This window comes from Motacilla alba, chromosome 1A (assembly GCF_015832195.1).
Source record: "Motacilla alba alba isolate MOTALB_02 chromosome 1A, Motacilla_alba_V1.0_pri, whole genome shotgun sequence".
Lineage (NCBI taxonomy): Eukaryota > Metazoa > Chordata > Aves > Passeriformes > Motacillidae > Motacilla > Motacilla alba.
Genome location: NC_052031.1, coordinates 45413682 through 45439175, shown reverse-complemented (window position 1 = coordinate 45439175; position 25494 = coordinate 45413682). Strand labels below are relative to the sequence as shown.

Below are 25494 nucleotides of genomic sequence, written 5' to 3'. Positions count from 1 at the left end.
AAAGAGACTGTTACAGTGCCAACATTATCCCCACCCCCTGATGTGGCAGGAAAGCCCTTTAGAGAGATGTACCTAATTAATTGCAGCTGGTGATACATAGAGCCTGCTCCATAGACAAATAAGAAGATGGGGAGAAATATTCCTGCCAAACTGCCAATTGGCAGGAGTCCTGCCCAATACTCTGGGGATATCTCTTTCCCAGCCATCATCCCTGGCATGATGCAATCTACAAGGAAACAAAAATATGAGTATCTATTGCACCTGAAGGTACAGCTCACCTGTGTTCAATACTGCACATCCTAAAGGCAATCTCATAGGAAGGTGAAAAGATTTAAAGATCAAATTACACAGTACAAGAATGAAATTCTTCCTGACCAACAAAAATTCTGGGTCCTAGTATTTCATTACAGTCCCTTCTGTAGAGCACACTTTTGCAGACCTGAGGCAAGGAACATTATCAGAGGGTCTCTGAAGTTCCTTTCTGTACCTATTTTTAGGTGAGACATGTAAAGCAAGGAAATAAAGATCTCAGCTTTATAATAACCCATAACATTTGAAACACGCAGAACATCTGGAAACATTTAAGCAGAAACAGAATGTTTACCTGAGATGTCTGTTTAGATTCCATTTTGCATAGAGATGTAGGAATTAAGAGCTATTTCCTTTGTTGTATATGATTTTACAAGTCTGTTTTAGATCAAAGTATGGTTTGGTAATAAATCAAGTTCCTTTAAGAAATCCATTGTCATATATTGACAATGACACATTAATAACAAAAAAAAAAAAAAGGCAAACCAATTAGAAATCTGTCAGTAACATGTGCCAAAACCAGTCTCTCAAAAAACCACAGCAGTCAGTAATGGCTAGAAAAATCCTGTGCTGCTCAGAATAGACCACTTTTCCATGTATCCTCAAATCTGTCGTTCCACTATTTTCCTCAGGACTGACTTCAGGTCAGTAGTTGCCTCAGTCACCTCTTTAAAAACAACAAAACCGCAACAATTCACAACCTTTTGGAATTTCTCATTTTTTTAAAGTGTGATGAATTTTACCAGGTGTGATTTAATGGACTCTTCCTCTCATCTATTGCAGATAAATGGCTATTTATCATTTGGACTTGGTGACTCAAAATTCTTTAGTTTGAGCAAATGCATCCTTGCTACCTGTTGTGTTAAGATTATCAATTTCCAATGCCATATTTCCAACATCATATTTCAAAACTGTGTCCCTGTGATCAATAGAATAAGCTTCTTTTTTGTTAATTACATAGGTTTAATATTAATCCCTCATTTGCTTTTCTTATTGGTATTTCACTCTTTGCTTTGAAAACCCTTATCAGTTGCTCTTATACTTCTAATTTGCACTCTAAAATATTATAAACATCACCCCAATATATTTGTCTGTGTTGCATTGCAGCTTCTACACCTTTTTTAAAGGGTAAGATATCATCTCATGCAGCGGGTTCGGTGGTATGGTGGCTTTTTTCACATCTGTGGAACTGTGACTTCTTGGCCCCCTTTCAAAGCTTTCCAGCTTTTACACATCCTACATTACATCTGTGCTCCCAACCATGTCAAAATTTATTTGCTGGAATGATTCCAATTCTGTAACTCCCTGATCAAGGTGATACCCTGTTATACAAGGAATATGCAAGCAGAGTACAATCAATGACACCTGGAAAACTCACAATTTTTTACACATTGAAATTGGTTTAATTATGAAGATTTCATAAAGGTTTGCTTTTCAAGAACATCTCTGCTGATCCAAAGCCAAATGTGTGGGTGTTTTCATCTCACTGTAGTTGATTTAACTTGTAAAAGGAGATTTAACTTCCTTTCCATAGTTCCTCTCAATTACATAAACATTTTTGTGAGCCAGTCAGTAAGAGTTTATGACAGATTTAGAGCTGCTTGGTGATAATTTATGAGTACTTCATGTTGGCCTGATTACTGAAATGTTTGCTATATGGCTTCATTTGTTTAGAGTAACAAGAATTTGTCGGGAAAAAAACAACTCTGAAAGGGAAGGATAGATTAAGGTACCCAGTTTTCAAATTCTACTTGGTCCTTAAGGAAATGCCAGAATTATTTGAACATACTGTTTAACACAGCCTCTAAAGTCAGCTTAGAGAATGAAAATGCAAAGTCCAGGAATCTGCAAGAGCAAACCTTGTATTTCAAATGGTAAGTGAAAAGTGCTTCGCTGCTAAAAAAAAGTGCTGCTTCTGCCAGCCACCACAAAAACACCATCGCTACAGCTACACCTTGAATGTGCCACTGCTGCTGGATTATCTGTGCCACTGATCTCTGACAGTGGTTGCTCAAGTCTTGTCTTCAGTTCCTGTGGGGAAGAATTTTTGCTGTCCTCCCCTTGGACTAAGTCCTTGGGTTACAACACCTAACTCAGCTGTTCTCACTTTGACATTCTGACTGGGTTTATGAACATTCCTCTTTTTCCCTTCAAGGAATCAGCAGCTATGAACAGTCCATTTAGAAATACAGAAAACCAAATCTCATTTTCAATAGAAAAAACATTTTGTTAGAACTCAAATGTAGTTAAAAACACATTCTAAACAGAAGACACTCAAGTTCCAAGCCCCTTGCTTCCTATCATACGTGTTTATTCCAGTTGAGACACCCAAAGTATGATATACTCTTTCTCACAAAGACCTCTTGTATTTGCTGCTAACTGTTCAAAGTATTCACTGTGATCCAATTCTCATCTTCCAAATGAGAAACAAAACAAACACATTGGCAGATACATAACAACCCTAAAGTAATGTCTAACCCATCACAGAACTCAAATAAAGAGCAAAATAAGTAAAGCAAAATGGATGGACAAATTACATGAGCTGGAAGCACTGCGGTTTAATATTTGAATAGGAGGAGATGTAATTTTTATTCAAAATAAAAATAAATATAGAAAGGATCATCATTTTCAGAGAACATGATCTTAATTTCCTACATTTGTATTTTAGCAAAAAATAGCTTTATGATATATAACACATAAATGTAACAGCTTGTTAAAGATCACTCTTTTTTTTGCTATTACATGTTGAAGAAACCAGAGAGATCCAGAACAGAAACTGAGAAAATGTTCCATTCCACAGAGTCACTTTGTGATAAAAAAAAAAGAACAGTGGAGTCCAACTTTGCTGCAGCAAGCCTTCCCCTAACACTACCAATACTAGAACCCTGAAGAGTGGAACCCCTCATTTGAAGGAAGGTTGATGTAAGTAATTAAGGACTAAAAATGAGATGTAAGGAGTAGTACAGGAGCTTGAGAAACTGCAATGTGTAAAGAGCTCACACCTAGGAGAAGCTTAAGAGGAAAAGTAGATCATAGCTCAAGGAATAGACTTCTTTTTCTATAGCTACCAAAAATTTAATCCTTTCAACAAAGATATTTTTGGGGAAAGGAGATAAAACAGTTAAATTGGTACACTTATCAGTTATTGCCACCTACTGTGTTTAATGTATTTTTAATCAAATTTAAATGATCAAGATATGCTGTGAAGACAATTCCAGGTCACCTGATGTTCAGTTGAATTGTACCTATCTGTGGCAGGTATTCCCTGGTACAATTTCATAGTGAAAAACAATTCTTCCACAAGTTCAGCTTGGCCCCTCAACCACTTCTTTGAATGAATGCGTACCTGTAAGATCTTCCTCAAACCCAGTGCTCCAGACTATAAAAAACCAGTTGCTGACTCAAAACAACAATTTAATAGCTGAATCCTTGATAGTGTAGAAATATATTTTTTAAATTAGTATCTGCTCTATTATTTTTGAAGTAGAAAAGCTACAACTCTTTGGATTTGATAAATTGAGAGCGCAACATCTGCAAGACATTAAAACATCTCTTTAAATATTTTGAAAACTCAGACACATTCAGGTGATCTTTTTTCATGCTACTGTTAAACATACACTCAAATAGAGGTAAAATTTAGGCAACATTTCTTCTATTCAAACTCTTTGAAACTGTTTCTCTTCCTATTTCCTAGTTCTGAAATTTAAGGCACATATTGCTAAGACCACACATTCTCTCCAAGATCTCAGCTGGAAATATAAACCTATATTGCTACCCTGTACTGAATTTAAATAAACTTCACAGCACCTTTTAAGAAATTGTGCAAATACACTGAAAAAATCAGGAGCTACCAGCTTCTTTAAGTAAATCTTACCTGTGTACATGCTGAGTGCTCAACCATCAAGACATGATTATTGGCCTCAGGCTGGATTCTTCAGATCAAAATGTTTGATCTGCATTTAGAGACAAATTTCCACTGTCCTATGCTTATGTCTGTTCATTCATCTATTTTCTACTAAAAAGGCTCTAAGTATTTCCAAGTCTCAAATTAAAAATATGGTATTCCTCTCTGGTATTATTTCAGGGCTATTAAACCAGAAGTATATTTTTTAGGCTTTCCTTAATCTTTTTTTCCCTACACTACTTCTGCCAAGGGGCTTGTAAACAACAGCCAGTACTGCTCACAATATTAAATTAAAGGAGGAATTTAGGTGGTTATAACCATGAAACACAAAAAGATATGTTGTCATTGTTATTCTGGGACAGGAAAACTTGCTCTCAAAATGTGTCAAGACTGAGATTTCTTAGCACTGAAGTAAGAGTTTGAACCAGCAGGCTACAAAGTCTTATCAACCCAAATATTGACTCTAATGAGGAAGAGGAATATGAACAGTTATTACTATCTTTGGAGGATATGGCAGGCAAATAATATGATTTTTGAAAATAAAACACTGCTATCATGTGCTAGAAAGTACTATAGAAAAGTGATATGGAAATTAAATTTTCTATACAGCTACAGGGAAGAATTAGAAGAGTCTAATGTTTTTGAAAAGTAAAATAAAAGGTGTTTTAAATATCAAGCATACTTCATGTGCATTTATGAATTAGAAATAACACATGCTTCACCTAAGGAGCATCATGTTTACTTTTGAAGAGCTTGATTATGTAAATTTTTCTTTGCCTCATTTTGAGTTATTTTAAACATCATGATTTTCAAAACTCATCTGAGGTCATACATTATCAGAGAAACTGAACAAAGCTAAAAATAAGTCAGACACACAAATAAATTGGGGGAAGCTAATACAGTAAGAAATTAAAAATACCACAGAAACACATGGAATCTAATTGTAGCATCCTAAGTAGTACTCAGAGGATGCCTCTTGAGTGCAGAACGAGAACCCTCTCTAGCCTGAAGGACATGAATCTAACCATTCTCAGAGCACTTCTCCTATGTACAACATATGGTTTGTTAAATGGAAACAAGCACAGGAAGCTAATTTGTTCTGTAAACAGTCAGGCCCCAAGAGAGAAACTGCCTGTTGAAACACTTATAAGATACTTTAGCTTTCTCATCCTCCTGAACAAACACACACACGCAGCTTAAATGGTTCTAGTCCAATTATCACTCAGTTGTGCTATATCCCTCAAGTGCAACTGTAGGAGATGATATAGGAAGTGATGAAGCTGTCAACGACATGTGCAGACTGAAAATCTGACTCCTTAGGAGGATACTCCTTTAGGATGTACCCTAACAGTCTCAGCGTAGGCCTCTATTAAATCTAGTTGCAAGGTTTCTCATAAAAACCACTCCTAGAAGAAATCTGTGCAGTGAATTAATCTGGAAGAAAAGCCTCTTAAAATCCAAGAAAAGCCGGCATCTGTGCTCCAAACCCACTGACCCCCACCTCCCAACAAAAAAAAAAACAAACAAAGCTCACATCAACACCATCATAGACACATAGACATGGATAGCAGCACACCCCACAGAAGCTTTGGAAGTGCTGAAAAACACAATCAATCTACTCTCAATCTACTGCAGAGTTCCAGCCACAAACAAGCCTGGTCTCAGCTTAACATCTTACTGCACATTGGCAGAGCCAGTGACTGTGCCCCATTCCTAGCTTTAAAGAACAAAGAGAAAGTGAGCACAGAAAAAGAAAAAAAAAGATATCATACTGGAAGTGTTGAGAGTATCTGTCCCTCCTGTACCCTCCCTGTCCTCCAAACAGTAAAGGTCATTTGGCTTCTGCTTTTCTTGGAATCACGACAGAAGTAAGGTGCCCCAAATCCTCAGAGCTCTAGGGCACCATCATCACCATCTATGAACCCAAATAAATTTGTGCCTCCATAGTAGACACAAGGAGGAGGAAAGCACAAGGTGGACAAATACACCCGAGAGCTCAGGTGTCCTACCAGAGGCCAGTACAGCCCCAAGGCTGACTTTTCCACTCCTGGGCATTGCCATGGAGTCTGTACTTGCTATGAAGGAGAAAGAGCAACCAAAGAGCTCAAAAGGAGGTCATGTTCTACCAGCAATTGCAAAACCATACCTGAATTCCCTGTGATCTGCTGCCATTCTGGACTTAGCACCGTCCTGAGGATGAGGGCATGCAGCCTCCCTGCAATGTTCTGTTCCAGCAGGGCAGAGGAAACCACCTGAGTCAGAGTCTCTCAGCCTGGCTTTCCCCAGAAACCTGTAAGGGCATCAGCTTCTGCAAAACACCTCGGGATAGCAGTGGTAAGGACAGATTCTGTTGTGGCTAGATACAACCTGGGGAACTGGGCCCCGTACAGAGACTTCACTGAATTTAAAAATTGTAAAAACCCCCTCAGGGCAGCAATTTACACAGCATTCTGTAATGGGAAGTTTAACTGCTTAATTTTCAAAAGGAGGCAAAATAGTTTTGGGGTGGGGGATAGTTCTCTACTGGCAACAGGTTATCAGTTCCAGTTCTACCCCCATTCCAGCATCACAAGAGATCTATTTGGAAAAACCTCAGGCACTCAGTGCACAGTTCTATTTCAAACAACTGTGTAAGATAAGAGAGGGGGAAGGAGAACACTGTAGTTGGAGGAATGGTACACTTTAAGGCAATACAAAGCATCCTGTAGAGCAGCTGTATCACACACGGGTACAAGTCCCAAGGAAAGAGAAAAAAAGTGATATGTGAAGGAGCTGTAGGTTTAAGTGACAAAGTGATGAGACTCAAAACTTTTACAGAAACTGATAGGCATGGTTAACAGCAAGTATACAAATTGTTTTCACAAAAGCATATTATAATTTCAGTTATAGAACTAGATAAAATTAGCAATGCTCATTAGTTAAATTTGAATGTAGACTGATTCATTTTGATCTGACATTTAGAAAGATAATAGGAGCACTAATATTCAATCTACATAAAATTGCTTTTAGCCAAATTCTTTTGTTTCCTTTACAATACATGTAACATCAAAGAGAACAGCCAAATCTGATGATACAGCAAGACTTATTTTTTTTATTACAGTAAACTGTCTTCTTAAATATTTTAAATTTAAGAAGTTTCTTTCCTGGCTCCTATTTAAATTATTTTTCACTTGAATTTTTACATACTTTTCCCATAAATCAGATCTATTCTTCGGCTCTTCAGACATTTTCATCACTATTCCTCTTCTTCCACCTCAGTTTCAAATACTCACAGCCAACTCCAGAGTACTACATACGTGAATGCAACCATCCCAACATCACCTTCTGTGAAGAACAGCTTCCTCAGTTCCAGCAACAAGCACTTCTGTGCTGTCATTCTTCCAGAACATCCAAGAATGTCATATTTATCTCACATTTCTTCAAGTTCCAGTGCTATTTGCTTCCTAGTCACTTCAAAATTGCAGTTGTCTCTGAACACTGCTCATGCACAATTTGCTTTCTGCATTAAACTGTGACGATCAGGTTTTTTTCTTATCATCAGAATTTCATTAGTGTTCTCAGAGAAGAGGACTTTCTGCCCTGGTTCCTCATGGGAAATATTTTTCCTATACCTTTTAACCTGGCTGGGTCTCTAAGTTCAGCCTGACAGGGTCCTAAGCAGTAAGGACAGCACGGTCTCTGGGATAGAGGGATACTGGCTAAGAGAAGCTTCCTGCTCCTTGGATCCTCAGCTACTCAGGGGGTACTGATGGGCTCTCTACAAACTGGACACCAGAAGCAACTATCCTGAACATTGCAGACATATTCCAAGACTTTGTTTTCCTTCTGTTTCCTTTTTCCTCCACATCCATATTTAATACTCACCTCTCAAAGCCTTTTGATGCAGTTTGTAAAGCAGCATTATGTTTAGACTGAAAAAAAACCACAATAGAAGATGCAGCAATCCCCCTCCCTCCCAGGTATTAAAAACTGACTCAGGAATTCAAATTCATTTACAACTTTGGCCAATATTGCCTGGATCATCTTTATTAAGTACTGTACATACTTGTAATACAAAACATCACAGTCTTTTCTATTGAATTTCTTCTCTTTACATTTCTGCCAGCAGTACTTTGATTATACTGACCCGTATTGAACAGCACCTTAGAAAGAGTAGAATTTCAAGTTGGAAAAGAGGAAAAACTGGTGATTGTCAAAAACAGGGAAATACTAAGAATGCCTATTAAATTTTATGAAATGCACACAAAAAATACCAGAAGTAAAAATTTCATTATTCTGTACCGGTTGAGATACTTGCTACTGTACTTTTTACAATCAAGTAGTTAGACAGTGTTCTACTGCCAGCTACAAAAATATGAAAATCATATTAATGCTTGTGCAGTTGCTCATAGCAGTTGAGAGGCAATTGAATAGAAAAAGGCTACTAGGTACCAAATAAAACATTGCTACTCAATTATTCAGAAAGTATTCATCAAGTACAGTTAGTACAAAACATTGTTATTTCTACCCTATATTGAATCTATAAACAAACTGTAAAAATTACAAAGAAACATTAAAAAAAACCCCATAAAATCACATATTACCAGGCAAGAGATCAACTGGGCATAGAGTCCCATGTAAACAAAGCTGACAACAGCAAAGTGTCTCCGTAGTATAAGCTGAATGTCATTTCCAAAAAAAAAAAAAAATTCTAAAATTCACACCTTCTTATAATTTTCAATATATAACTTTTAAGCCATTTCCATTCTCGTGTTAGCTGTACTCATACTTTGAATGGAAATGTGGCACAGTCTCTTCCACTTCAATTACAATACTGAATTTCAGATTTTGCCATGAGAAAAGACTCAGGATGTTCCCTTTAATAGGAACAGTTCATCCATGTTACAATGGGCTTTATCTCCACAGGTTTGAAGCATGAAGGTTCTTACTGCAAATGGGAAGCACAGCTGCTGTAAACTGAACATCTTCTCAGTTTGGTTTGAACATCAAGCACCAACATGGCTGGTTCCATTTTGCAAATGAAGAATGCCCCTGTTTCTTCCCATTCTGTATGAAATGAAAAACCTTGCATTGCACCAAAAATTGGTTTTTTTGCATCTTATACAATTGTGTTCATGGCTGGAGAGCATTTAGCCATCAACATTAGCATAAAGTATCATTTCAAAGTATTATATGCTTATTCTTTCTTCATTTCTATTAATATTAATTTCAACTAATTGGAATAAATCTTAATATAATTTCCTTACAAAACTGGAAGCAACATACTTAGGATGCAAATCAAGATTTAAGGATCATAACAATTCTTATTAAAAACAAGATTAAATGCAAGTTCATTTGAAAAAACATGCATGAAAGTACATAAATATACATGAATACAACAACTAAATACAATTCACAGCTTAATGACTGTCAGACAAAGCAAAATATTCTCTCCAGCTTAAAAATTAGTTATCTTTGCAGTGTTCAGACCGCTAATTAGAACTTCTGTAATACATAAAGAATGCCAAGATTATCAACAGTCACATATACTTTGAAATTAGGGGACACATGTATTGACTTGAGGTTTGTTCCATTTGTGTAGAAGGTTTGTAAGGATTCTCCAGTAGTTACATTCCACCACTATAAAAAATAATAAAAGCACACTTTCAGTTAGGTGAAAGAAGTTCAGAATAGAATCTATTAACATGGCTAACCCAGTTGACTGCTTTTACCAAAGAGGTAGAATTAAAAATAAAACCATCAAATTAATTAGCATTAAAAAGAAACAATCTTTAAGTAGAGTAAGTTTAGGACTAATTACTAAATATAAGGCTTTCAGATGAAAAGAAACTTCAAAAAGACTGAAGCTGTTAAATTTCAAGAAAATATACAAAATAAATGCAGATACTGCCCCTTACCAGATCACAAAATCAATCAATAAACATAAACTGCAATATGTCCAAAATTATGTATTTTCATATAACTAAATGAATACATGAAACATGTTACCCGATAACTGAAACTACAGCTGAATTAAAAACTTAGCTAGACACACAAGAGGATTGATCATGTACACGTTTGAAACCATTTGCTGTTTTTTCTAGTAGGACTGACCTCTTTTTCAGTGAGATTACAATTAATATTTTTTAGAATACGCAGTTAGCACTAACAACAAAGAAACCAAGAAACCTGCAACCATCAGTTTACCATAGTCTGAAATTTCCCATTCTCAGAGAAGCTGTAGACCAATGCAAAACTGGACCTAACAGAATCCAGCACAAAGCTGTTGTTCCACTGTGCTAGTAAGAACTCTGCTCTATTCTGGTAGCATTTGAGTGCAGCAGCAAAATATCACAACAGATTACCTTCAGCTTTGATCTCATTGAAAAGCAGATGGTATTACTACTTTTTAGCTTACTCATCTCATGAAATATGTAACATTATAGTTGTATGCATAATACAGCTTTGCAACTACACAGCTACAATGCTCTGATTAAAACCACTGTTCTTAAAGTGTCTGTTATTTGATGGAGACCCCCTCAAAAAAAGAAAAAAAATATAACCGAACTTAATTTGGATCTTAATGGATCCATTAAAAAATCTTAATGATCTTTTGAGCCTTTGTTCTGAATAAATGAGCAGGTGCTGTGCCAGTGGGTACCACTCACACAGCAAGTTCAATAGCACAGAGGTGGATACACCTCATCTGAGACTAAGATGACTCATTCATTTAAAGGTGTCAACCATGTAACTCTAGAGTCCAACTCAGTCGGGCTTTTAGGGGTCCAGACTCCTGAAATGTTCTGGACTTTCCCTGACTAGTATCTCCCTACAAAATGGCTCTGTATGTGTGTGTGTGTGTGTTCATGCACATCATACAATCTATCTGTAGATCCTGAAAGAGAAGCAGAAATACAATACTTTCAGAAGACATTGTGATTGAATATGGTCCTATGACTGGGAAAAGACAAATGCCATATCCACTTTCACAAAGAGCAAAGAGGGTACTGGTTACTACAGGTCAGTAATCTTCACTGCAAAGTATGGAACAAGTTTCTGGAAGTCATTTCAAGTCACATGAAAAACAAGGATGTGATCTTGAACAACTAGCAGAGATACGCCACAGGTAAATCATGCTGAAGTACCCAATTGACTTCTGCTGACAAAAATGGTGTCTCTCCAAACAGCATGGCAAGAGCAGCAGATGTGAGCAGCCTTGACTTTAGCCATGCCAACAGCATGGTCTGCCATAGCATCCCTACAGCCAAACTGGAGGGATAAGGACTGGCTTAGTGGAATACAAGATAGGTAACAAACTGGGTGGGCTGTTAGCTCAGTCACTGTGTGTTGAGCCCAGCCCAAGTACAAGAAAGACACTGACAAACTGGAGCAAGTCCAGCACATGGTGACTGAGGGGGCTGGACACCTAGAACAGATGTCATGGAAGACAGAGCACTGCATTTGTTGAGGAGGCTAACTGCTGTCTTCAACTAATAAGAGGGTTAGAGATAACAGAGATAAGGTTAAAGATAACTCTCTTTACAGGGCCCAGAGGCAATCCTGTTGGACTGGGGACAATATTTTATGGGGCAAGGCCCTAAACAGTTTTACTTAACTCTGCAAACCACTTCTAGCAAGGGGCTGGACAAGAAGAATTCCAGAAGTCCCTAACATCCTAAATCATTCTACACTCCAAAAAGCATCACAATGCCATGCTGTGCAACCCCAAGATAAAACGAGGAGGAAGCTAAAAACAAAGTATGTCTTATTCTTTAATATAAAATGAACATCAGAAGGCGCTTTCAAAACTAACTTAGACATTTCAACTCTTTGTTACATGGTTACTGACTTCAAAGAATTAGTCTGATAGCATGTGTAACACCAAGACACTGACCAACAATCAGCTAAACTCCATCCCTCTGAGGTGAGAACTTTGCCACCTGTCATTTCACACACACACAGATAACACCTGTCTAATAACAGGTGTTGGCTATCACAAAGGGGAAAAAACCAACACAAAACCTCATGAGAAATTTAAAATGACAAAGAACCATTCACAGACTGAAAAAGAGGCAATCTCTTCCCCTTCCCCAAAAAACATATGCCCAGTAGATGCCTGAACCAATAAGAGATTGATGAAAACACTGAATTCCTCCAAATATTACTTATAAAATGTCTTCCAAGGCAGAAAATCATCACCTGCAATTTCTTCTGAATTTCTACTTATGACAAAATTTAAACCTCACTATCTCAAAAAAAAAAGCCTGATATAGAGCATTTTTCTGCTCACTACAAAGAACATAACTGCTGTCAAAAGTAATATTAAGGCAGAGTAATATTGAGTAATATTAAGGCAGACAAATTATTTGAATCTTTAAAATTAAAGATGTTAAGGAAGGACATTGCAAATGAAAATCTGAAGTTAATAAAAATGGAATGTAGAGACTTTGAAAACAAACCTGAATTCTTAAAAGACTTTTCCAGGGAACTTGCAGATATGAGAAGTGAACAGTGCTAGACCATCACAAAAATGAAGCAGCTTTGTGTTAAGTAAAATGTTTCAGGTCTGTTTATTGAATTAGTCTTAATTCAGAGTACTGCCCTTTAGTAAGGTATGCAGGGTATTGTTTCATTTCAAGGCTTACCTTAAGATAGCCTCCAGATGACACAAGCATTTTACTGTCAGGAGAAAAGGAGAGGTCTGTTACCCAACCCCCATGTGTTGGTTCTCCTTCATCTACAGTAACTGGGCAGCAGAAATGAAGTAATGCACCTGTTAATACATCCCAAATCTGAAAGAGAGAAGAGTATTTATAGAAGGAAACTTAACAGGGAAAGAAATGCCTCAAATAAGGAAACCTGAAATGCATTTTCTGTAGTTGAGAAAAAAAAAACCACCTTGCAAACATATTTTATACTTGGAGTGACAAAATAATTTTTAAAAAATCTTGTCTTAGAACAGTATCTTATATAGAGGAGTTAATCACACATGCAATTCACAGTGGAATTATTATTAAATCATGTGAATCAGTTCCTTAGCATTCATGAAACATAAATCTATCAATATGGTTACAAGCTACTGCCTCATGTGGCAAACTTTGCTATTTTCACCCCAATGTTCACTACAATGCTATGGATTTAGACATGCACAACACAAACCATAGGAACTCTTCTGTCTGTAAACTGACAATCAATGGAATTCTAAAACAACATCAAGATTAGAGCAGTACCCTTATTTCTCCTTTGTCATCTCCAGTGGCCAACAGTTTGTTATCAGGAGAGAAAGTACAGCACCGCACACAGGCTTCATGGTCTTTCAGCTCATGAAGAACAGATGAACTATCAAAGCTCCATATCTAAATAGAAAACATTACAGAGGAGTGAACGACAAGTTCAAAACCAGTTATGACTTCTTTCTAAAAGGCATTAGCATTAAACTGTACATAAGACTTTTTATACATATGCATATTTGTATGTGAATTTATGTAAATGAATTATACTGTAGAGTCCGGTTTTCTTTTTTATTACCTGAATCACACAAGAATGCACTTGCTACAAATTACTGAACTGACTGTGTGTATCTTTTCTTGGAATATATGTTTTAATGAAACCTATATATTTACAAGGAAGTTTAAAGCTGTTCATAGAAAAAGGATTCATCAATCACTTGAAAATTATATTTTAGAAACCTAATGGAATGTTTTAGGAAAATGATGGGGCAGCCCAAGCTCACTACTTTGGGCACCTGCATTCTGAACCTAAGAATGGAAACTTCACTGGAAGTCTCAAAAATTTTTCTTAACCTTACAAATTAAGAAAGTCAGGCTATCAATAAATTGATACAGAGAAATAAACAAAGTGTTCTGCACAAAGCTGTGCATTAAAGACACATTTTATTTGTACAGAAGCCACTAGGCTTAAGTTATATCCAAGATCAATTGCAAATGACTGCAACAGCTTTAGTAACATGTTGACAGATATAGGAAATTTAAAACTAGAAATACAACAGGATAACTGGAATAATCACTAGTTACCTCAAAATGAAAAATACAGAACTTTTCAGGACAAATAAGGCATCATTTTTATCTCTGTACAGAAGGTAACCAACCTTTGCAGTTTTGTCAGCAGAAGCAGATGAAAATTTACTACCATCAGGTGAAACAGCACAGGAAAGAACAGCACCTCCATGACAAGCAAAATCTTTTTCTGGATTTCCAGTAGTGATATTCCAAACCTACCACATATACAGGAAAAGAAGGGTTACTTTTTAACACAGTAAAAAGGTTAAAACACTTCCATCTCACACAACAATATATAAGGGATAAAACTCAGCTAGATAGTTCTAATTTGGCCAACATTTTGTTATACTCACTGGTATAGTTAAAATACAACAGCGCAGATCTTAGTGAAAATAGAAAATCCACAATTTTGTCTTAAAAGTCAGCTTACACTTTACAATTGATTCAGCAAAATGTGTGCACACACCAAATGTAGGAAATACCAAATGTTACAAGAGAGCGTTAAATGTGTTTGATGTGATTTCCCAGTTCACAGCCTTTTACTCACCTTAACGGTTCCATCAAATGACCAAGAAAGAATTTTTGAATTTTCCAGAAGTCTAAAATCCTTGATTGCTTCCTTGTGCCCTCTTAGGAACACACATTCACTCAATTGCCAGTTCCACACCTAATCATAAAAATCAAATACATTTTTTTTTAAAAGTGAAACAGCAAACATAAGAAGCATGAACTTACTTTTTATTCTTAAGTAACACGACTAATAACAAGTTCTTATGGTGGTGGTGATTAATTAAAATGTTAGATATTGACGTGATCCATAATGGAGATGCTGAAGATTGAGGGTACCATAGTATTTAATGGTCAATCTATGACAGAGTTCCTTATAATACACATATAATCTTATTTTCAATGTGAATTTGATACTTAAGATTCACTGGTAATCAAAAGAAAAAAAAAAGCAGCAAATCAATAACTTTCAGGCACCTCAGTAGTCTGGGGTTTTAAATCTTTGATTGTTACAACGTATAGACTTCTTTCACCTGGCAGACCTCATGTTTGCTTACTTAAATTAGATTTCTTTTATATTTTTAAAGGGCATTTTTAATGAACTGCCATTTTACTTTGCCTTTTTATAACAAAATGACACTTCCATTTTCAATTCAACTATTCACTGCAAAGTGAGTGATGTGAGATTTTTTTTTCTACAGAAGCTATTAAGCATCAATTTATTTTAAACAGCAATGATTCAATAGTTTTCAAAGGAACAGTTTTCCTGCAGCAGGCTGAACAGAAAGCTGTGTGTGCAGGGGACAGTCCTGGGGGTTCAGCCCACCAGAGGGAGCTGAGGGCCAGCAGAAACGCTTCCCACGGCAGACCCAGGAGAAGGATCCCAGGCTGAGGATCAGCACCCAGGAGTGCTTTGGAGGTTTTGTTCAAACTCCAGGTTTGGCTGTGTGAGCTCCTGAAGGCTCCTGAGCAGCTGGACCACATGCCTAGGGATCCTGCCAGCACTCCAAAGTGCTCTGCAGAACAAACCAGGGCTCAGCAAGCTCCAAGTGAGACACAGATCTTTACTGCAGAACTGCAGCCCTGAGGTGGATAATGCCAGCACAGACACACCAGAATGTACCTCTGGAGCAAACCCACCTTGCTGAGAGGCAGAGGTTCCTAATTTGAGCCCACATTAGGGCAGCCACTCCATTTCTAGCTGGTTTTCAGCACTGCACTGGACAGGGTGGGCACACCAGCCCGCTCGGAGACTTTTTACATCATTCCCCAAAACAGTGGAAGCAAGCACACTGACAGACCTACAGCATCCCAAACCCTCATTTCAGAACTGCTGAGCCACCTTGTTTGACAGGTAATGTTTCTTTTACTCTGCTCAAAGCCTTTCTAGCATCCACAGCAGTAAAAACAGAAAATCTGTAATATTCATTATCACATAAATAAAAGCTACACTTTCTACAGTCCCTTGCCCCTGGATGGAGCAATGCAGAATACAGAGGTCATTTACTGAGTTTATGTTATCTATAGTATAAAAGCCCTTTATTTTAAGTAAGTTACAGCATTATCTTTTTAAATATTGCCCAAACCTGTATAACTGAATCATGAGCACTTGAGATGAGAGTCTGACAGTCGGGTGTAAATCGACAGTGCTGCACAGATGTCCTGTAGGCCTCCCAGGACTTCAGAACCTTCCCATCTGACAACTGTAGTACCTTTACAATGAAAAATACAATAACTGCATTTATTTGACACACTTAAGGAAAAAAAGAGCATGCAAATTCTTTCTTAAATTACATGAGATTGTAAATACATGATTTTAAGTCACTATTGGAACAACCAAAAAATCCTATTAGCTTAGTCTGGGTAAAATGAAATTCAGAGCTAGATCATTAGCATTACCTTTAAGTCATTTTAATTTAGACATCACTTACAAATGTAAATTGAATTACTATATTGAAGAGCATTATTGTACAAAGTCATCCAAATGACATTTATTTTAAAATAAAAAAGCATAAAGAGGAGTGTTTTCATGCTGTTTTTCAAAACAGATTTAGGATTTAATACCTTTATTGTTCCACTCTCCTGTCCAAAAGCTGCAAATTTAAGATCTTCACTTAAGCAACAACAGGAAATGGGGGATTCTTGGGCTGCTGTCTGCATAATAACACTGTCTGTGTTTCCATTGATAAGCTGTAAAATAGGAAGGTAATTAAGGTATTAGAATATTTCAAAATTTAAACTTAAATCAATTCCATATAGAGCCAAGAATGCCAAAGGGAACAGTTACAAACTTTAAGTGATGAGTTGCTTCCATAAACCACTTTGGATGTTGGTGTACTTAGCACTTGGTGTGGCAGTGCCCACAGTAGTGAGAGTGTAGCCACTACTTCCTTTAGTGCAAATCTGTGCTCACACCTCTCACTGCCCCAGTTTGAGGTGATTCCTTCAGCTGTTACACAGAGCTTTGGAGCATTACATAATTTGCCATGTAACACCCGTGCTATAGGTGCTGTACACGTTACACATTGCTGTGCACATCTGAGCCACCTGGAGGGCCCACAGACCCCCATCACGAAGGGATGAGTTCTGGTCTTCTGCATCCAGACTCATTTTCAACATCACATAGGAACTTCCCCTCAAACCCCATTTTTTCACTTACTAAACTAGGCACAGTTTCTAGATACAAAAACGTTATCACACACTGAGTCATCTGCTACAGATTCAACTCTTGAAAGCCAAGAACAAGAGGTTCTTTCAGTGCTTCCTCAGTTTTCTACTGAGATTTGCGGAAACAGTCAAATGTACTAAAATATTGATAAATACATCTTACTTGTAAATTCTTCTGATTGTAGATGGCTAAAATCATCACTTCACCATTGCGAAACACAACATCTATTTCACTCTTCAGCACAGCATCAGAAGACTTGCACACCTTCTTTGTTTCCCAGATCTGTTGAAGAACACAGTGTTTCATTAGCTTTATTAAATAACAAGACATAAAACTTGCTGAGTAACAGCGCCTGTAAACCGAAGGCTTATAAACTTGCAAGTAACGGTGACTTTTTAAAACTATGAAAATGATGCTTCTGCTGTTTTTGATACTAGAGAAATTAATGTAATTACTATAGTGGTTCAAACAGCTGAAACAGAACTTTTTATTCTAGGCTGACTACAAGACTTCCCTCTGTTTAGAGTCACAAAATTTTCTAATACAAAGAGCAGCATTAAAACCAAATTACAAAAAATATAAAATACAGATTTAAACACAAAAATACAATATAAATATAAAATATAAAAATACAGATTTCTATATTTCAATTGCTTTCAAAATTTCAAGAATATATGTCTTAACTTGGGAGAAAGGGAAAGGTTACCTTGGTAAGACATTGTTATATTTTCACAGGTTTTAATGAGACATTACAATTACAGAAATCTATCCTAAATATTAACAGGCAAATATACCTAACAATGAAACATATCAAGTCTGCTAGAATACTCAAAAACCTCCAAAATTCCCAATTCAGGTAAAGTGCAAAACAAAACAGAAGGTTATAATTACTCTTGAAGTGCAACCAAACTTTAAAAAATCATATAGATAAACAGTAAATAAAGCAAAAAGCCAGCATATTTTACTGTATATGTAAATTACTTTATAACAAATATTTAAATTTATATTGACTACAAACTTACATACAAAATACACAAGTATATCTTTATGTATTTTATATGATCTATGATTTTACAATAAACAATTCCTTAAATGAGTGACTTAATACCTATGCCAATTCAGATATTTCAAAAAATAAAAGTTATCTTACACGTATTGTCTGGTCATCAGATGAAGTCAGAAACAAAGATCCATCTGGTGAAAATGCCACACAGTGAACCCAGCTCATGTGTCCTCTACAATATGCCACTTTTGATAAAGACTTAATATTCCATAACTACAATAAAAATATGAAACAAAAACTCTAAAGTATTTAAATTGCATTTACAGTGAAAATAGTGCAAGTGCACTAGTTACTTACTAAGACACTTAATTACTATGTCTTCTAGTATTTTCTTAGTTCTTATTCTGAAATCAAATGCAACAAGAACTGTGCCTGCTTATCAGATTTCAATGGTCGGGGAAATGGAATCAGCAGCCTCTTTGACTGTCATGATTTTAAAAGACACAGGAAAAAAAATCACATTATAAAGAAAATACAAGTTCTACTTGACCATACAGATTGAAAAACCAAAAGATCCCAAGACAACAACAGAAAGTCCCAAACTAACACCAACCCCAAACCTGATATTTGTACAGATCTACTCTAGCCATGCTAGCCTCAGAGTTATTCTAGATGTTTCCTTCCTTCTTATATACCAGCACACAGAAGAAGAGAGGGTTTGGTTTAAGTTTAGCAATACCTCTGAGAGAGACAAGAGTAGCTTTAGAAACTTCAGGAGACTAGTCTAGTTTTAGATAAATGTGGGTTCCATTGTTCAAAACAAACATGTAACTTTAAAACATTATTTCCCAGCTGGTATTTTAAATTTAGGGAGCAAATGAAAATTAAAAAGAATGGAGCACACCAAAAGCCTGCTAAAAACAGCATTTGTTTTATCTCCACATACAAGAAACTAGCAGGAAATATTTAACATTTTAAATTGCAAGTAGCCTTCCATGGTATATTGCAAACACTTACCTCAACAGAGCAGTGAGACAAAGCAACTGCTACTAACTCATCCCCAGGACAGAAGTCACAGTATTGGATTGTGCTGTGATGACTGACAATGACTTGAGTTAACAAACCACAGGTGTTGCTGTCAAAAAGCTGTGAACACATAATTACAATAGAAACCCTATTTGAATGACTTCACTGCTGACAAATAGCTTATATGCTCATCACTGTACATTCTCCAATTCAGAAAGTATTTCTCTTAGTCACAGGTTTGTTGACCACATATTTTTATTTACTCACACTTGAAATCAGGCACTTCTATCTGAAAGAACTTATTGGCCTAGATTTTCATCTGTAATCAAAATTTCTACCTACACTGTAATACACTACCTCCAAAAGATTACTAAAGTGAGGTACTTACCAAAAGCTTATTTTTGGCTACCACCAAAATCATGTTACCATTTCTGGACCAAGAGCAACATTTTACTAAAACCTCCACATCATCTGGTTGTTCATCTGCATTTTTAAAGAAATCTCTTATCTCAATACTTTTCAGTTCATTTCCTGACCGTGCTTCCCAAAGCTGGAATAAACAGAAAATAGACAGAATATATTGGCTGATGTAGGTATAGAATACAACAGGAGGGAGCTCCCAACTACTTCTTAATAAAAAAGGGCAGGGAATAAAATACAAAAATCCCTTGTTACTTTCCCCAGTCAACAAATAGCATTAGAATATTCACAAGTCCAAATTATTTATATATTAAAAAAAGGTGAAAAACAAATTAAGAAATAAAAACAAACCACAAAGAGGATTATGCTGTAGCAGAAACTTCTCCTTGGGTTTTTCCCTCCTATCATTCCAGCTACAATGCTGCCTGAATTTCTACTTAAAAGAAGAATAAAACCAAAAATAACACCTGCTCTGAAACTCTGTAAACAATCTACTCACCATGAGAAATCTGGTACACATCTAGCTTTGTACCTTAATTTCATTGAGGGACCTGCCAAAAATCTAGGGAACACTTCTGTCCCCTTCACCTCATTTTTCCTTATGAACAACAGCTACAGCAATCCTTCCATCCTGATTTAGCAACTACATAGAAACATAACAGTGTTTTAAGAATTGCAATTCTGAAATAGCATAATTCTGTTGCAACTAAAGGCAATAAAAATAATACTTACACTCTCAGAAAAACACAAACCTCTCAGTTTTCTTCTAGTGCATACAAGAAAACAGCAGCAAATTGCTCTTAATTTTTGAAATTGCTCTTAATTTTTATGTCTCCTGATGATTCATTTTAAGAGATGACAAAACTTTCAATTAACTTAAAAACTTACTACTCTTTCTGGGTAAAGAATTTTTACTCCCTACTCAAGTTTTCTTAACAAAATGCATTAAGGGGCAAAAACATTCAAAATGGGGCTAGTTAGAATATATTTATAATTAAAAGCACTTGACTTCTTTTTGCTGGTACTGCACAAGCCACATTTCAAAATCTTGCATTACAAATGGGACCAATAATCAACTGTTTCAGGATTTAATGCATTAAAGCTGATTTTGCAGACACAAAATTTTCTTACAAATATTTTGCATTTGATGCAAAACATGCCCATTCATCATCCAAACAAAGGGCTGGTTTAAAAATATACTGTATACCTTTACTGTTCCATCTGTCGAGCAGCTAGCAACATACTCATCATTTGGGGAAAATCTGCAGTGATTGACAGAATTTTCATGACCTATCATCGTATTTCTACAGTATTTTCCATTCAAATCCCAAATCTGTAAGACAAATAAACATATAAATATCATCATAATAATGAATTATTTAAAGACAATTTGTTCATGCTCTTCTCAAAATCTTACATTGGCAACCAAAACACCACTTTTATTTTTTCTTAGTTTTACCCACATGTTCATGGACTGGATCCTAGGCCCTGGGCTACCCTACTATCTACCTCTATCTGGTAAGATGCATGAAAACTATTAACATCAGAATTACATAAATCTAGTTAAAAGTTTCTGTATGGTGCAGACAAGGCCCCTGACCAGCACAAAATTACTGAAAGTTTCCTCAGACTGAGAAAAAAGCTGTGCCTTGCCTCATTCCCTTTCAGCTTCCTAAATTAGAGTTATGTAGCTTACACACTTCAACAAAAATGAAATCTCTCAAGTTAGTCATGAACAACCTGAACATCATCAGACCAAAGCCCTCGCCTTCATGCCCTACCAAGAGAGGACTTGCCCATTCTCCTTTGCTGAGTATAAACACTCCTATGCTGCCTTGCTGAAATCTGATAACAGAGCTTTAGCCAATACTCTTGATCTGTTGCCATGTCTCTTCTACCAGGCTCATTTAAAAAAATCATTACTTTACAGTGTTTAGATATATTTCTACATCAACAACTACCTTGTCATGACAACAGCATGAGAATAATGTCAACCTTTTCCACTTACTTTGATGAAAGTGTCATTTGAGCAGGTGGCCAGAAGGTACTGACCACTTTTGTTATTGAACTGGCAGCAATTGACCTGCTCGGAGTGTTCTTCATACACACACCTACACTGGCCTGTTCTTGAATTCCAGACCTAGGCAGAATTAAAAGATGAAACACACTTCTAAATATATTTAAAGTAATTGTTTTTGAAAATCTGGAAATTATGCTGAAATACTGATAAAGTCCTAAAACATTACTAATAATAAAAATATTTTGAAGATGAAAGATTATATATTTAAATAAAGAAGCAAGACATTATGAAGGGAAAGTTCATAATTCAGATTATAATCTGATAAATTCTGGAATTCCAACAAGATTTTGCTAGTATTATGAGGAATTTAAAATCCCAAGTATTTCACAGGTAACAGAAAAGAAGCATTAAAAATGGCGTTATGGATAGATTCAGCTCATGTTATGAATAGGATTGGACTCACATTACGTTCTAGTTAAAAAGAAACATCAGATGATACAAATAAAATAAGTGTTTAATTCTGCATGCACGATGTTAACATTAAGTAGCTTTTATTTTATGTAACAAGTGGGGCTTTTCTGTTTGTCAAGTATTAAATTATCCACATAATATTTAAGACAGTTTAAAAAACCTTTAGTTTTAAGAATCTGTGCTGAGTTAGTTAAACAGAAATTCAAATTATGAGGTTGAAAAATAGAACCATCTTTTCTTCATTCCTTTACCTTGACTTTTTTATCACTTGAACAAGTTGCTACAAATTCACCATCTGCAGAAAAAGCGCAACAGAGTATTTCATCATCATGGGCATTTATCTCCAGGAGTCTCTCTCCACTTTCTGCTTTAAAGACCTAAACCAAGGAACAGTAAAACCTTATAACTTGCAGACAGTTTGAAAACATGTACATAAGTTTCTTTTATCATCTCAAACAGCTCTCTTTATGCAAGCTCTTAAAAAAATTGATTGATTTTTGAAAACATTCATAATTTCAGGGACAATAACGCAATTGTAAAGTCGTGCAAGGATGATAGAAATTGTAAGAGAGAGAATTAGTGAAAATTGATTTTTCAAAATACTTTTGTTCTACCTCCACTCTAAGCTAAGAGCCATGCCCTTTCACAGCCTATTTTAACAGTAACTGGAAAACACAATCTATTAACAAAATCTAAGATATTCACAAAACTACAAAATCCAGTTTTATATGTATGGGACACCCATACATCTAAAGCAAGAATTTCAACAGAATTGATGACTGGAAAAACAAAAAACCAAAAATAAACGGGGAAAAATTGACAGGAAAATTGTCACACATTTCAGTCTCAAGTTAGACATTGGCAATGAAAGGACAGCTGGGGAAAAGTGCTACATATTATTAAATTTCTTCAAATTCTGGGATTTAACTTTACAGTGTGGGTTGGGCAGGGGGCAGAAATCAGGGGTCCATTCCCATCTTAGGTTACATATTCTTAATTATTAAAACAAACCACAAGGTGTTCTTTACAGCACTTTTAGATTTTTTTTTATTGAACAGAAATACCAATGACAATTAAATGGTTGGAATTTGTTCAAATAAGAACATAAGTACTGAAGTAACAGGAAATCTACCTTCACAGTAAGTTCTGCAGAGTATCTGTTCTTAATTCAGCAATCATTTTTTTAAGTAGCCTTGAAAACTGAAAGCTTAAGCCATCATTAGGAAAAAAAAAACATGAATAAGCTCAAAGTTTAAAAATTAAGATAGGATTATGGCTAATTTTCCTATTATTTCTTCAATGAAAGTTTCGTTTAAATGCAATTGCAATCCACAGATTTTTTTTTTGGGTGTAAAATGGAGAAAAAAATAAGCAATCTGCAGTGTCAATAATGAGGCCATTAAGTACAGAAGCCCAGCACAGCAACTACAGCACAGCATGAGTACATCCACCAGGCATCTCCCAAGTGGATGCCATGATCATAATTCTGTACAGGCCAGCAAATAAAATAAGCAAATAAAAAACCCAGTAACAACACAGTAAGTAGCCAGATGAGCAGCAACTTAGTACTCAACTTCTCAAGCACCCAAAACAATACCAAAGGTTTGCAGCAAAGTTGTTCTTTTCCCTTACCTTTGGCTGTCTGAATATGGGTACTTTACCAGGTTACTGGCTGGCTGATTGCTAGTTTTCTTGAGAGCTGGCTGACTCCCCTCCAGGCAGACTGCTGGCAAATTTATATTAGTCACGTTCCTCTCTGTCTCTTCTAATCTGCTTTCTAAGCACTTTGGGCCTGTATCCAATTTAATACTGTCCTCTGCTTCAGGTACTTTCTCCACAGATGTATTTCTTATGCATTAAGGCATTTAACTAATTAAACACTAAAGTGGCATAACATCCACTACCATCTCATATAAATAATAAAGCTGTACATAAAACATCTTACTGCTCCTCAGTACCCTATAAGTTCTACTGTGACTGGAAATAACATTTTTGCAAGCAAATATTAAATAAGCTGGGGTGCATTGCTGGGCTATGACCTTGTCCATATCATCTTATGTCCACACATTAGGGCAGTGAGGTCATAAACCCCAAAATCCCACCATTCAGCTCTTGAAGATAATGCTTACTAGTTTGAACATGCGACTTGGTGTTTATGCAATAATACATCCTTTTCAATCATTTGTCTCCAATTATGATCTAGAGCCAAATACTTCCACATAGCAACAGAAGAAAAGTGACAGGACTGTTTAACAAATGTTTTTGAAATGGTACACTGCATCTCTTTTGACTCATTCACAGGTGTCTTACCTGAAGAGTTTTATCAGCTCCACATGATGCTATTCTTTGTCTATCCTTAGAAAAGCAGGCATGGTAAACTGCATCTCTATGTGGACGAACAACCAGACGGTACAGACTTTTCAAGGATCTTTTATTTCTACAGGGTAAGACAATTATTTAGATGAGTGCCTTTGTATTATTCAAAATCACCTCTAAGAAGATTAACACTTTTTCACACATCTTGAGCAGCAAGCTTTATAAACAAACAAATCCCACTACACCTTACCTCTCAGCCTTCATGCTGAACTAATAAAGGAAACACAAATTCCAACATTCATTCAAAGGTTTATATTGTCCTCCAACAATTCCAGCTTAGATACCAAGAAAGATAGCATATTTCAGATCACAAAAATGTTATTTCCAAATATAGACTTTTTCCTGAGAATTCTTGTTCTCCTGCAGGAGAACTCTTCCTTTTCAAGAATATTAAAAAACACTTCCTTGTAAGGAAACTTGTCTTTGCAAGTTTCCTTAATTTCCATGACAATGGCTCGGTTCTTATCACTAGAGAGCTAAATAAGATCTGTGACTATCACCACTTTTCAATCACAGATTAGGCACAGGCTCTAACTCACCTTAGATGACTTGCCTCACTTCAACAAAAACTTATGGGTTAGTAGCAATCACAATCATCCTGTTTAGCCAGATCTTAACACAGAAAGCTGGCACTGTAATGAGATGACTTGGTGATGAATGATCAAAACCTCTCTCTCCAGAGCTACCTGGATATTGACTGTCCTGAACCATGCAATTTCGAAGCAGTTTTACTAAATAAAATCACCAAACATTCAAAGAGGGGACTAATCTGTCTGGCTTGTACTATAATTG

The 25494-nt window shown here is 36.1% G+C and overlaps 1 protein-coding gene across 7 annotated transcripts in view; it reads right to left on the bottom strand.

The window, feature by feature from the left end:
• Positions 1-8200: 8200 nt before the first annotated feature.
• APAF1 (apoptotic peptidase activating factor 1) overlaps positions 8201-25494 on the bottom strand; it is a 31326-nt gene continuing 14032 nt past the window's right edge. For 4 of the 7 annotated variants that reach the window (XM_038155853.1, XM_038155855.1, XM_038155854.1 and 1 more), the window contains 15 exons: positions 24637-24763; positions 22578-22703; positions 21844-21975; positions 21043-21168; positions 19804-19965; positions 19407-19535; positions 18537-18662; positions 17549-17668; positions 16783-16908; positions 16305-16430; positions 14759-14878; positions 14301-14426; positions 13423-13548; positions 12838-12984; positions 8201-9832 (listed from right to left, as the gene is read on the bottom strand). In XM_038155853.1, coding sequence (XP_038011781.1) covers positions 9689-9832; positions 12838-12984; positions 13423-13548; positions 14301-14426; positions 14759-14878; positions 16305-16430; positions 16783-16908; positions 17549-17668; positions 18537-18662; positions 19407-19535; positions 19804-19965; positions 21043-21168; positions 21844-21975; positions 22578-22703; positions 24637-24763 — 1963 coding nt within the window. In that variant the 3' untranslated portion in view covers positions 8201-9688. Of the gene's footprint in view, positions 9833-12837; positions 12985-13422; positions 13549-14300; positions 14427-14758; positions 14879-16304; positions 16431-16782; positions 16909-17548; positions 17669-18536; positions 18663-19406; positions 19536-19803; positions 19966-21042; positions 21169-21843; positions 21976-22575; positions 22704-23958; positions 24053-24636; positions 24764-25494 lie in introns of those variants that run through there. The other 3 variants (XM_038155860.1, XM_038155857.1, XM_038155858.1) reach the window with 3 other exon arrangements.